Here is a 14,797-nt window from a genome sequence, read left to right as displayed (position 1 = left end):
GATTAGGCTCATAAGCCACGGCTAAAATTCAGAGATTGTTGAACTGAGGTTCAAAGATTATAACAAATAATTGGAGGGCTGGCACTCATTTCTGACTTTCCCACTAGAGGAAGACAAGCTGACCAAACAGTCTCAGAATAGCATAGTTTAAAGGGACCTTGAAACACGATTACAGATGATGGAACCAGGCCTAGGAAGGAGACACTGCCAGTTGTTGGTAAGAATGTCTACTGCCTTAATTTCCCATGCATCTTAACATCAGTTATTCTTATTCTAAAATAAAAATATCAGCTGGGGGTGGTGACATGAATGTGTAGTCCCAGCTACACAGGAGGCTGAGGAAGGAGAATTCCCTGAATGCACAGGTTTGAGACCAGCCTGGGCAACACAGCAAGACCTCATTTCAAAAAATAGATAAATAAAACAAAAAATATCTCTAAAAATGTAACAGAACTGAAGATCTTTAGTAAGTTAAATAATATCTCACTTTGTTTTAGTTACTGAGTTGTTGGTAACAAATGCTAATTTGTTTTTCTATCTAGGCTCATCATTCATTTGCCCACCTATCAGCCTGACTCTAACAATTTCCTTGAATACCAATCTGTTCAAAATGAGAATATGAACCATTAATCCCATGTCACAAAGTGCTTTATGGATGCTCTTACCTTCTCTCAGTTGTGCCTGGAGGACCTCATCAGAGAATGTTCTGCAAGTTCTGTGGCTGTGGCTGTGGCTGAGCCAAGAATGACCTTTGAGTTCTTATGAGATGACTGTCAAGTCAAATTGAGTGTCAGTCAAGTACTTATTCAGTCAAATGGAAACACTAAGTTGCTGCAGGAGCTTTGAGAATTGGTCTCCATTTTGATTCACTGTACACAAATGGGGTACATCATTTCATTTCTATGGTTGTACACGATGTAGATTTATACCATTCGTGTAATCATACATGTACACAGGGTAATGATGTCTGTCTCATTCCATGATTTTTAGTTGGTTTCCATTTTTGCTCATGTGGTAGGTGCAGGAGGTAGCTGGGTCATCATTGAGTAACTTTCAAATGGCCAACTCTTTTTCTTTTTTGGTAACAGGGATTGAACCCAGGGGCACTTTAACACTAAACCATATCCCCATCTCTTTTTAAAATATTTTATTTAGAGACAGGGTCTCAGTTGAGTTACTTAGTGCCTCACTAAATTGCTGAGGTTGGCTTTGAACTCGCAATCATCCTGCCTCAGCTTCCTGAGCTATTGGGATTACAGGCGTACACCATTGTGCCCAGCAAACAGTCAACTCTTTAAAGAGAGCAGCTTGTCAGACAAGTGCAAAATCAGAAAAGAAACGATCACCAGCTGTCTGATATTCAGTCAAATACAATGACAGTCAAGAAACATTCTGATGCCTAATGATTTACAGTAATGTGCCATGTTCTGACTCGCGTCAATTCTAAAATTTTGAAAGGTTTTGTGATAAAGGATTAAATTGCTAGATTTGGAAGGTAGGTTTAAAAAAAATCACAGGAGCTGGGCATAATGGCACATGCCTATAATTTCAGTGATTCAAGAGATCCTAAGCAACTTAGCAAGACTCTGTCTCAAAATAAAAAATGAAAAGGGCTAGGGATATGGTTCAGTTGTTAAGTGATCCTGGGTTCAATTCCTGGTACCATTAGGAAAAAAAAGAAAAAGAGAAATTCTGTGTTTTAAAGAAAAAGTAACTTTAAATTTGAAGGTGCAGGATGTTGTGTATGGAGCCCTGAGCTGTCTGGACACACAGAGATTTCCTATTATGTTAGAGCTCAAGTCTGTACCTTAGAATCTATGGAAGAAATTCAACATCTCATACAATAATCTATTTAGGAACACCATGAAAACTTAGGGCTTGTCTTTTACCATTTATCTTTAAAATAACAGACAGAAAGCAACATAAGTTATGACTTAGTTCTTCTTCCTAAGACATACATTATGGAAGCAAGACAAACAGACAAAAGCAGACAGAAAAGTGAACTTCAACAACTTTGTAGTCCTTTCAATAGGGAACATAGTGAAATTCCGTTTTCCTATTCTACTGTCTTTCTATAAAATCACATCTGTGGCTAGAGGGTAGAGGTATGACTGTAAATAATGACTGATTTTTTTCAAGACTGAAGTGTGGAACTTGACACATTATTCCTTCTCTAGAGGCCCCTTTATAAAAAGTCATGACAAAGGAGCAAGGGATTAATTAGAGCAAGTTTGATGATAGAATCAAAACTGAATTCTCAGAAGAAGAAATCCACTCTTTCCAATGTCCTGACATTCATGATCATAGACTATCTGACCTCAAGGTGCAGAAGCAAGCCAACAAACTTCTAATCCTGGAAAACAAGATCCGGGTAAACTGAACACATCAAAATTCAGAACCCACTAAATCTGATTTTATAAGAGTAAATTTTATATTTGAAAGACATCTAAAAACTCAAAATAATTTCCTACTATTCAAGAACTTTGAAGTTAAGAACAGTGACTTCTGATTGGGGAAAAATAATATCTTATTAGTGAAAGCCTAAAATATTGCTTATAATTTTATCTGTCCCCCTCCCTTTAAATTTTAAATATATAATTAGTTTTAAGCTCACCTTAGGAACACCCTCCTCTTAAACATGTCTATTCAGTAGGGCCTTTATGCTCATACATTGTATGGTCTCCATTCTACCCCAAGAACAGAAGGGAAGTCATGAATCGGCCAGATCTTTTGTTTTCCACACTTCTTTTTAATAATGTGGGTTATGTCAGGCCTTTTTGAAATAGCCCATGGGAGCAGTGATTTGAACCCTGGATGGAAAGTTCCTAGTAAGGTAGTGGCATGGTCAATGACAGACTGATCAAAAAAAAAAAGACATCACAGAATATGGCACAGAGAGACACAAAAGCTTTTGTCTCTATAACACAGCCTCATGCACAGTGATAAAGTGAGAAGCCAAAGCACTGTTCAGGTGCTCATCAGACTCACAGAGGTGGTGCTCTGCCTGTGACCCACCTGCTGTGGCCCTGCATGTCCCCCAGCTCCTTTTGTAGCCTGGCGTTCTTCTCTTCCTCCTCCAGAAGCCTCCTCTTGACAGAGCGCAGTTCCTGCTGGGCCTCGCACTTGATGTCATTGGCCACAACCACTGCAGTCTGCAGGTCTGCCTGGAATCGCCTCCATTCTTCTGTCTCCTCCTGAAAATGCCAGAGTCCAAACCTGTGAGAGATGCCTGCTGTGCAAGTATGCAGGCAAGGGCCTAGAATCACCGTATCAGTCACCATGAAAGAATGGCCAGCAATGAGGCCTGCATAAATGGTCTACTACGAAGAGGCACAGGTGGAAATTCCATCTTCAAGTCACAGAGTTCTCCATCCTAAAACTGATTGGTTTCACTTTACTTCCTGCCAACAAGAAGGCTCAAACTGTTGAAATTTTCCATGAGAAAGCGGACTAGAAAGAGCAATTGGTATTTTCTCAATGTTTCCAAACTTTGGGAAACAATTATAGTGAGATAATGGAGAAGGCTCCCTGTTTATAACCGTAACCCACACTCACCTTTATCTGTTTTGTCAGGGTCTTTAGCTGCCGTTCCAAGTCTAACTTCTGCTCCTCCAACTTGATCACATTGCCTAGAAGTAAGTGATTGAGAAAGGAGTTGAAAAAGTTGTAAGACTTCAGGGAGAAAGTAAGCTGGGTAGCAAAGGGATAGCTCCAGAGGCCAAAATAGGGCAAATTCATCCCTTTTACTATGAATTCAATTTTTAGCACTCTGCGTATGGGGAGACAGCAGCAGAAGGTTCCTTTAAGATGGGGAATGGAATAATTTGGGAAATAGTGTTTATTTAGGATATACTGTCATAAGTACCACCATATGGCACTATAGGAGAAGACCTCAACAGTCATTTACAATTATACACTTGTGCTGGTCCTCCCTGCTATTTGCACACAATCGTCCTGAATAGTCTATCACTGAAAGGTAGAGGGCTTTTGTATAATAGAGATGTGACTGGTTATTACTCCTGTGACTCTGAAATACATTTCCAGAGTTGCAGTTCTTAATCATAGTTAAATCTCAGAATCACATATGGCACTTTTCAAAAGCACAGATTTGTAAGACACCAGCTCTAGACCCATGGGTCCAGAATCTCCGAGCACAGACAGAATTGATTCTAAGAGCTTGATCACCTCTCCCTAGTTAAGAACAACTTTCATCACTGGTTCTCCAGGTCTCCAATTTGCTCTATGCTGCTGTCAGAGCCATTTAAATGTTCTCATCATGTTAGTCACAAAGTTAAAGTTCCTGAGTGGTTTCTCTATTCTAGAGCAGCACTTGTCTATTAAGAATATGAATCATAATCACTAGAGGTTAAAAAAATCCTTAGAGTTATGTCCTATTCCAGAGTTATAAATCAGCAGGTAGAGCCTAAGAATTTGTGTTTGGGATCAATGCCTAAAGAGTAAGAAAATCCTCCTTTGCTTCTTTTTATTGCTCTGTCTGTTTTATCAAGAATCTTACCTGAAGGAGTGATTAGGGCTGGAATTGAGTGTGCCTGGTTCTCCTAACAAAAATATACCTTAATACCTTAATAATCCTAATAGAAGTTTAAAAGCATCTTAAAAGATGCTCTGTTATTTTCAGTCTTGGGTAGATTATGATATAACCACTGGGGATGGGCCTGAAATTTGCTGTGGACATTAATTACATACTGGTTTTTCTGGTGTGTCTGGACTGACTCTTAAGAATTTAAGGACAATACAACCATATTCTCAATAGCAATATATTACAAAAACGAAACCCAAACAAAACAGATCTCCTTTGACTTTACTTTTTTCAAGGGCAGTGTTCTTTGGAAATACTCTTTAATTGTATCCTAGTATCACTGTTGAGCCTGGGTGATACTGAGAGCCAAGGTGCTACAGTTCAACATGTCTAAGGAGGAATGGAATAGGCGCTATAATTAAATGCACAAGCACAGAGTGCGTAATTTTCATTATTTGTGGTAGCTACATAAAGTTGCCAAGCTCACTCAATTAGCAAAGACTGAATCTCTGCTCCTAGGGGAAATACAGAGTTAGGTTCCTATAAGCCTCTCGTCCCAACATTTTTCATTAACTGAAATGCTGTTTGCATTACACAGGTTCGTTTGCCAAATGAACATGTTGTTAAACATGTTAGAAACATGCTCTTCCCTTTTCTTTGTGACACTGGAAAGGTATTTTTAAAATTCTTCTGTAGCCTAAAGAACCTTTCTTGCTAACAAGTTTTAACTTTTCTCACACCTTCTGGGTGTGCAATGAGAAGGATTGAACAATATCCTGATTTTAAGCGATATGAAAGTATCGCTTTCTTTGGTTTTTGACATTGCAACAATGCTGCCTGCTACACTTTTTATTGGCCTCTATCTCACATATCCACAAATGTATTCCTTTTCTATCTTCTCCATAGCTTTATCTTGCACTCCATAGCTTTATCAGCACTTTCCAGAGCAGCCTTATGAGCAGATTGAAGAAGTTACTCTTTCTCTGGATGTACTGGGTTGTTCATTAACATTGAACTCATGCCCAATGGCACAAAACAGTCCTGAACCAAGTTTATCTAACACACAAAATTCTCCATTATGGCACATCACAACTTTCTTACACCTAGGGTCAGCAGAAAGTACTTCACTACACAGGATGTGTGTGTGTGTGTGTGTGTGTGTGTGTGTGTGTGTGTGTGCATTTTAAACAGCAAAATCACCAAAAACAAAAATGCTTAAAAACATGGTGCTAGTAGACTGTAACAAGGACACTTACATACAGTATCAGAACTGAGACAAGAAGACAGGGTATTTTTAATCTCAGTTGAAAATGTAAGTGTTGGGATGACTCTAATTTTTTACCTTTGTGTGCATGTCCAAAAATAACCATGAACGCATCATGAGTAATCATATGGGAATTACATATAAGTTTTAGTTAATAGGTGAATTCATGAACACAGAATCTGTGAATAATGAGGATCAACCATACACATTGGGGAATTTCTCAGGCAACTAAGCTATTTTTAACCATTTCTAGTGTTGTTAAAAGCTTTGTGTATTTATTCTTTAGTTATAAAAGCTAAACATATTATATGTGATGATTTTATAAGGCTTATTTGGACAAGGCAGGCAATATTTAATCGCTTTAAAATATTTCCCTATTCAAGCAAAAAATGAGCTTATAAATAAACCATATATTGATGTCTCTTTAGGACGAGTGGCCAACATCTGTTAGCTGATATCCTACCATCAATGGGACACATGTTGGAATTGTTTTCTCCCTTAGACCAAGGGCACACATTGTTCATTCCACTCTCAACCTCTATCCTTCAGATCCAAAGGACAACACATTGTCTGTACTTGATGAGTATAGCAAACAATTTATTCTGAATAACCCTCTCATACACTGGGGACTATCCTTAGGAAAAGGCCATGTGAACTCTCACACAGTCACAGCCAAACTCAAAACAGACTCTAGGTGATAGTATATATCACATATATCTGTCTCGAGACAGAGGCAGTACCATGGCTCTGCTTCATGAGGCATACTGGTATGTAACACATCTGAAATGCACCTACCTATTCCTTTTCATAGTTGCCCTATGCACTGACTCATGGTCAACAATCTCTTCTGTCATCATTTTCTGACTTAATTTAAGAGATTAATGATTATTTCTTAAGTGCCATTCTTCTTGAGAGATTACAGAGCACTGAAAAGACTCTTCATAGACCCCAAACACACACATCCTAAGAAACTGTTCCACAGTCACCCGACAACATCAGTTTCTTTAGCATCCTACTCAGGCCTGTTACACATTTCACCTGGACATGACTTTACTTACTTTCTAGCTCACTAATGAGTTGATTATTGTGTAACTTGACAGCCCGGTGCTGTTCCACCTGATCTTCCAATTCAAATATGGTTTCTTTCATGTCTTTTATCTCTGCATCACTCTCTGATGCTTTCTCTTGCAGTTTTAGGCTGGTTCTGCTCAGTTGTTCTGCTTGATGATCACAGATCTCCTTCAGGTAAGAATAATCTTTTTCCATCTAGAACAAAAAGGTTCCCCATTTAGTTTAATGGCAAAGAAGTTCCCCACAAAGTAGTAGCAAGGCTCACTGATGCAACAGCAAAAGATGCTTTTAGCATGTAATGTTTCTTGCACTCTTAGCCTGAGAAACAGACAGGCTGTAATTGTTCAGAAAATATGATGTGTATGTCCAAATGGCTGGATTCTGTGCCCCTTTTCATAAACAGAAAGAAACTACAAGTACTTAAAATAACTTACTTTCCCACACCAGGGTAGAACACTGCTTCTGTAAGAGGCACTGGTACTACACTGATAGGAGGGGAGGGATGCCTGGTGTGGCTGCCCCTACCTTATATCCACCATGGAGCAGTGCCCTCTGCTGGTGAGATACAAAATGCTCTGAAACCTGACTTGCAAATCCCCCAAATCTCAACCGTAAGGTACTTGTTGCAGTGTTTCTTTGGAGAAATTAAACACAAGTGTGATAGAAAGCAAAGAATATAGAAATGTGCATGCACCAGAATCAGAGGAGGGCACATAAAAGTCATTTCACCTGTTCAATTTTTAATAATTTTAATTATTACTAATTATAATAATTATTACAATAATGTTTAATTATTACTAATTATAATAATTATTACAATGATTATTAATAATTATTAATAATTTTTAATTATTACTAATTGTAGTAACACCGAAAAGCACACCAATGAAATAACCCAGACATACTTAACAATAGTTGTTTTGCCACATTTGCTAATAAGTCTTTTACTTTATTAATATCTGTTAACACATCAACCTTCCACCTCCAAGACTGATAAGCAATATCCCAAAACTGATGTGTGGTCATTCCTTGAAGGGTTTTCTACTTTTATAATAGATACATGTCCCTATGATAATACACAATATTGTCCTGGATATTTAAAAACTTTTATACGAATGATATATCATGTTTTATTATACTGCAGTATATAATAAGTAATATGCTTTTATCCTGTACAATTCTTATTATGCTCTTGTAACCTGTTTTTAACTGTGTTTTGGAGAGGTATTCATATTGCTACTCATCTCATTAGGTCATTGCTTTAATTGCTGCATATTATTGTTCCCCTGTCTGAAAATACTAATTAATTTATTATTATGAACAACACTGCAATAAACATCATTGACCCTTTTCTATAGTCCTTTAATTGACATTATTAAGTAGCTGTATATTTAGGGGAGTAATTTAAACTCGATACCTCATAGATTTCTTCACAGGGTTTTTTTGAGGGGAGGGGTTTGAGGGTCTTCATCTGCATCTTCCAATTGCATTTCATGTGCAAAATCTCTTAGTTACCAATTCTATGGGGACAAGGACCTTGTCTGCTTTATTCGCCACTGTATCCCCTGTGCTTTTAGAGGGTCAGACACAGAGGAGGCAATTAATGAGTAGTTGATGAATGAATGAACAAACATTGAATGGCAATACTGCATGCAGTGTTTTTCACTTGGAAAGCTATAGGTGGATGGATAGATGGATGGATGAATGGGATGAATGGAAGGAAATAAGGGAAGAAGGGAGGAAGTAGGTAAGTAATAAGAAGAAAGAAAACGAATATGATGGGCTGGGGCTGGGGCTCAGTGGCAGAGTGCTTGCCTGGTACATGTGAGGCCCTGGGTTCGATCCTCAGCACCACATAAAAATGAGTAAAATAAAGATATTTTGTCCATCTACAACTAAAAAAAAAATTAAAAAAAAAAAGAAAAAGAAAACCAATATGAGAACCAACAGAGCCAAAGTACACTGCCTATGTTAAGGGTCAGCATTCCTCTGTGAAACTTGTATTTCAATTGTAAAAATGTATGGCTCTGAACTGTGATGCAGACTATATCACTGCATAATTTGTGGTCAAATATTTGAAAGCTGCTGAAGTTCATTAAAATGGCTCAGGGTGCAGACTCTGGGAGCTGGACTACCAGGTTTTAAATCTACCAAATGAAACTTTTTATTATTTTAATCCCTCTGCCTGAACAATGGGGTGGTTCAATAATATAATGTACTCAGAAAGTTTATCACAGTGTTTGGTACAGAGTAAGCACTTAATAAGGGTCATTCTTTCTCTTATAATGGGCTTATGTATACAATATGAATAATAATACATGTCCATTCAACCAAGAAAATCACAATTTGTGGAAAAAGCCAGAAGTCTTATAATCTTAACAATAGCTATTTTGTGAAATAGAAGACAATTTTAAGGAGAAAGAGTCACAACATTTTATATATAGAAGGCTAAAGGATCTGGAGTGCAGGAAGGGAAGGCAGTTTTGAGTCTTGCATGCTGAGGCAGCTCATGGCCTTCTGCAGAGTACACTGCCTTCGCTGGGAATACTCAGGCACAGGCATGTTATCTGAGGTCTAGAAACATGCATGTGATTGGCTGGAATGTCTGTGGGTCAGCTGAACAAAAGAACGCAAAGGTTAAGCACCCCAATGAAGGTCTCTGAGTGCAACTAAGGCTGCTAGCCCCTTTGAGACTCCTGTGATCCTTGTGTGTAGGCTCATCATAATCATGGCATCAAAGAGTGGCGACATGGCATGGTGATAGGTTCAGTGTAGACTGTTGGGCCAGTAAATCTATATAAATCAGTTACTGTTTCAAATGCAGTTATCACTTCCTGATTTTGGAGTAATTTTTTTTCAAGTTTAACAATGTATTCCAGAAAACTATTTTTTTTTTAAAAAAGAACAGGAGGCTGAGGCAGGAGAATCACAAATTCAAGATCAGCCTTAGCAACTTACTGAGGCCCTAAGCAACTTAGTAATATATAAATTTATATAATTTATAATTATGTAAATAATTATAATAAATATTATTATTAAAAACATTTTAAAGAAAAGAAATAAATACCAGAAGCCCTTAAGTAGCTTCAACACTTCTTATAGGGACTTGATAAATAATAGGCATGTGTTTTAATACTCATTTCAAAGAATAACAAAGAGAGGGAGAAATTAAATCACTTGAAAAGAATAATCCTGTGTACCAAGCAGCTAAGACCAAAACCTTTTATTTTCATGACTGTTAAAGAGTTCTAGTCTGCCTTTTGTGTTGGCCTTTCTACTGGCCTGCAATCCAAATCTTTTGAATTTAGCTTCTCTGGCCCAGGAATTACACTATCAGACACTCGACAATGTAATTTTTCCCTTGAAAAGAGAAATCTCTTCCATGTATTCCAAACACCTCTAATTTTTGAAAATCAACTTCTTGTGGCTGGGGATGGGGCTCAGTGGTAGAGCCCTTGCCTAATGTGTGAGGCACTGGGTTTGATTCTCAGCACCACATAAAAAAAAAATAAAACATGGGGGGAAAAAAAAAGAATATTCCATTATTTAAAAAAAAAAAAAAAAAGAACAGAAAATCAACTTCAGAAATGGGGCCTGTAAGAGTGTATTACAAATAGATTCAAAGGAATTTTCCAGGAATACCAGGACTTCCTGGAAAGAGAGCAAAAGCCATTCCTGATGGCCTAAAATTGCCAGAGGCAGGTGGCAACAGAGGTAGCTCCACAGCCCCCAGGGGCAGTGCTGGGAGGACATGGTCAGGGCAGCTCTGAGATCAGACCCACCTAGAATCTTAGGAAGTGTCACTATCTCCCAGTGCCCAGCCAGATTGTCAGACACTGAAGAAGATTATATCACAGGTCGGGTTCCCTAGAAACACTTAGAGATGGAGATGTGGAGACAGGAAGTTTATTGAGAACTGCCTGGGTAGGGATGGGTGTCCATGATGCAGAAGAAAGAAGCAGAACCATGAAGTTGTCACCCAGAGGCTTCAGTTAAACCCTTGAGAAGCTCCACAATGAGGACACCCCTCACTACTGTTCCAAATGGAAGCAAAGCCTGGTCCTTTATCCTCCTGATGGATTAGCCACACTATGTGGCTACCCTATGGAAGGCAGCTCTCCTCAGCAGAGTTAAGTCCTAGAAAGAGGAATTCAGTACATCAAAATAAAAGCATGCTGCGAGATGAAAATATGGCTTAAATATTTTAGTGTTGTGGTTATTTTTAGTAGGTTCTCAAGCAAAGAACTTTTTTGAAAATTAGACCTTGCCTTTCATATATCATTTCATTGTCCAGTCACATATCAATAACATTGAGACATAGGCAGATGTAGAGTTAGGTCATTATAATAAATTTTAAATAAATTCCAATATTGTTGAAGTTCTATAGATAGTTTGATTAGAACAGCAAAGGTCCATAAGTTATGTTGCAAATAGCAAGGTACATGGCTTGTAAAGTAAACCCTCTGTAACTGCTTCTTGTGTAAGGATGTTTGCGGTTTTTTGTTTGCTGGTTGTTCATTGGTGATATGGGGATGGAACCCAGGGCCTCACACATGCTAGGCAAGAGCTCTACCACTAAACTACACCCACAGCTTTTGACTGAATTTGGTGATTATACTGTCCATTTGATAAAAATGATTTTAAGTACTAAAAAAAAAAAAAAAAAGTAAATCATCTAGGAGGGAAGAGACTAAAGAAAGATGTTAAGATCCAACCCCCACACTTTCCAACAGTGCCTCCTTCTTCAACAAACCTCAGTAAACGTGAAATGTGTAACTAGGAGAACAACCTCATTACACACAGTTTTACTGCTTCTAAAGGGACCAGAGGGTCAAAGGAAGGCCTTAGGTACAGGAAATGAAGTAGCTCTGGCCCTGGAGGCTCTTTGGCCTAAAGGGGTGACCTGAGGGTTCACATATAGCTGGACAGGCAAGTGCTGACAGGAAACTCAATGAGCAGGCTTGAATACCTTCTTTGCTTCGCTTCAATAGACATGGCTCCTCCCCAGGCTGCTCCAGGTTCTATGTTCCCTCTTAGGAAACAGCACAAACATGCAACCACACAAGCTGGGGACTGTGAAGGGACCAAAACACCTCTTTCCAGTAATTCCCAACATCAAATTGGTCATCAAACCCTACTGGACTTAACTCCTAGAATACCTAATGTTTAAATGAATCCTTGTCCTCCCTTCCATCCTGTTCCCTATTCTGTCCTTCATTCCTTCTCATCTAACTGTGGCCAAAGCAATCTTTCTTAACCTGTGATTCTGTCACTCCCTTGTTTAAAATTCCTCAAACCAAAAAGCACAAACAACAAAACAATAAGTTAGACTTCATACAATTAAAATTTTTTAAAAAGTGTGCCTCATAGGACATTAGAAGACAGTAAAAAATAACCCACAAAATGGAGAAAATATTTACAAATTATAGCTGTGATAAAGCATTATATTTAGAATATGTGAAGAATTCTTAAAGTCAACCATAAGACAAGTAACACAAAAAATGTGTGAAGGATTTAAATTGTTTCTCCAAAGAAGAAATACAAATGGCAACCATGCACATGAAAAATGCTCACTATCATTAGACACGGGGGAAATGACTAATGTCATCTTTGGGTAAGTGCACATTAAACCACTAGGAGATACTTTAGACAGCTAACACAAAAAGACAATAACAAGTGAGAGGAGGATGTGGGATGTGGTGAAAGTGGAACCCTCATAGATTGCTGGTGGGAATATAAAATGGTGTGACCACTATGAAAAACGGTTTGAGAGTTCTTCAAAAAATTAAACACAGAATTATAAACCAGGAATTCCACTCCTAGACATATGCCCAAGAGAAAAGAAACATGAATACAAAGGCTATATACAAACATTGACAACAGTACTCATAATAGCCAAAGAAGTAGAAACAACCCAAATGTTCATTAACTAAATGGATAAACAAAATGTGATAGATTCATACAATGGAATATTAGCTATAAAAAACAATGAAGTACTGAAACATGCTACAATATGGGTGAACCTTGAAAGAACTGCACTAAGTGAAAAAAAAAAAAGATGATAAAGCTCACATAGTGTATGATTTCATAAAATGTTCAAATCCAAAGAGTCATAAAATAGATTAGAGGTTGCCAAAGGATGAGAGGGCAAAGGTGATATTGGAGAAGTATGTTGTGGTTAGTATATGTAGCTCTTGCTAATGTAGGAATATTCAGAAGTAGAATGATCAGCTTATGAGAGCTGAAACCTAGTCAATCCATCCTAGTTTGAAAGGACTGAGTGGTAACTGTAGGCAGGTGGGTGTGGCTGGAGTAGGTGGTTCACTTGTGGGTGTGCTCTGGAAGGGTACGTCTTCTCTGTGGTCCCTTTTCCTTATACCCTCTCTCCTGCTGCCATGAGGGGAGCAGCTCCCCTCTACCACATCTGTCCCCCATGACGTGCTGCCTCATCTTGGGCCCAGAACAATAGAGTCAGTCCTCTATGGACTGAGACCTGTGATACTGTGAGTCCCCAATAAATTTTTTCTTCTGTAAGTTGTTCTTGTCAGATATTTTGGTCACAGGGACACAAAATGTGACTGTAATAAGTGGTACAGGTTTCTTTATTGGGTAATAAAAATGACCTAAAATTGACCTAAAATTGGGTATACATACAACCATGAGAATATACTAAAAATTACTGGCTTGTACATTTTCTGAATTCTATCCCAATAAAACGGCTATTTAAAAATAAAAAATCCTTCCAAGACTTACTCTGTCTTGAGGATGAAATTCAATCTGCATGGCTGGCATTTCTTCCTGTCCACTTCCAGGGACCATTCTATGCACTCCCGCAATGACAAAACATGTGCTTTATTTCCTCAAGGAGTCAGGCTTTCTGGCTTTAGGACTTGCTATTCTCTTATTGTGACATTCCCCAGGTCCCACCCTGCCCCCTTCACCTGGTAAACTCATTCTTATCTCTTCTCAAGATTCAGGCTAGAAATCAAACAAAAAATTTCTTGATGATTCAGGTTTCTGCCGTAAATTTCTCCACTATATTATAGTCAAGTAAAATTCTTTTAGTAAATGAGGCTTTGTTTACTTAGGGAAAATAAACAACATTGGCCTAAGACCACATGGTATTTAGGGTCATTAGGTCTGCACCATATATTTTCCTATCTCTTCTTTGCTTTCACTAACCAGAAAGCCATATAAATCAGTGATTAAAGATAGGCATATTGAGGTCAAATCCAGTTTTGAAATAATTAGGTTAATACTGACAATATCTACAGCATAAGGTTATAATGATTGAATGATCTAAAGACTCTAAGAGTGCCTAGCACATATATAGCATTAAAATACTAGCTATTAGAAGTGCTAAGCAACTCAGTGAGACCCTTTCTCTAAATAAAATACAAAACAGGGCTGGGGATGTGGTTCAGTGATTGAGTGCCCCTGAGTTCAATCCCTAATACTCTCCCCAAATACTAGCTATTATTAAAATATGATATAATTTGTTTTTAACATACTGATAAATCACAACAGTCTCTTTTAATTCCACTGCAAATTTCTCTGCCATTCATTCATTCACTTATTCACTGACAAGTATTTACTGAATATCTAATATATTAAAGAAATAGCAATGCTAAAACTATACATAGCATAAAAATAAACAAACATGGAATAATAGCTTGAGTAACTTTGCTGTAAGAATGTGTGTTGTGTTTGTTTTGACATCTGCCTTGGATACTACAAAACTACTTCTGCTTCATCCTTGGCCATTCTGTGAATAGATACTGCTGACAGCTATACTACATTCTTACTGGCCTAAGTTTGAATTTTTCTTTCCTTTTTGCAACGCTGTTCAACCAAGGGAGAAGAGGATATGCTAGTTTATTTACTCTTCCGTTATGGAAAACTCAAAAGATGTAGGATAAAAA

At 37.9% G+C, this 14,797-nt stretch overlaps 1 protein-coding gene across 7 annotated transcripts in view; it reads right to left on the bottom strand.

Moving 5' to 3' along the window:
• Positions 1–14,797, bottom strand: part of SPECC1 (sperm antigen with calponin homology and coiled-coil domains 1) — a 274,574-nt gene that overhangs the window by 93,989 nt on the left and 165,788 nt on the right. For 6 of the 7 annotated variants that reach the window (XM_079131656.1, XM_079131661.1, XM_079131658.1 and 3 more), the window contains 3 exons: positions 6,863–7,070; positions 3,556–3,629; positions 3,016–3,194 (listed from right to left, as the gene is read on the bottom strand). In XM_079131656.1, the coding sequence (XP_078987782.1) occupies positions 3,016–3,194; positions 3,556–3,629; positions 6,863–7,070 (461 nt within the window). Of the gene's footprint in view, positions 1–665; positions 771–3,015; positions 3,195–3,555; positions 3,630–6,862; positions 7,071–14,797 lie in introns of all 7 variants that reach the window. The other variant, XM_079131660.1, reaches the window with a different exon arrangement.

This window comes from Sciurus vulgaris, assembly GCF_902686455.1.
Source record: "Sciurus vulgaris genome assembly, chromosome: 3".
NCBI classification, from domain to species: domain Eukaryota; kingdom Metazoa; phylum Chordata; class Mammalia; order Rodentia; family Sciuridae; genus Sciurus; species Sciurus vulgaris.
The sequence above is the reverse complement of the archived record's forward strand: the minus strand, read 5'-3'. Positions and strand labels throughout refer to the sequence as shown.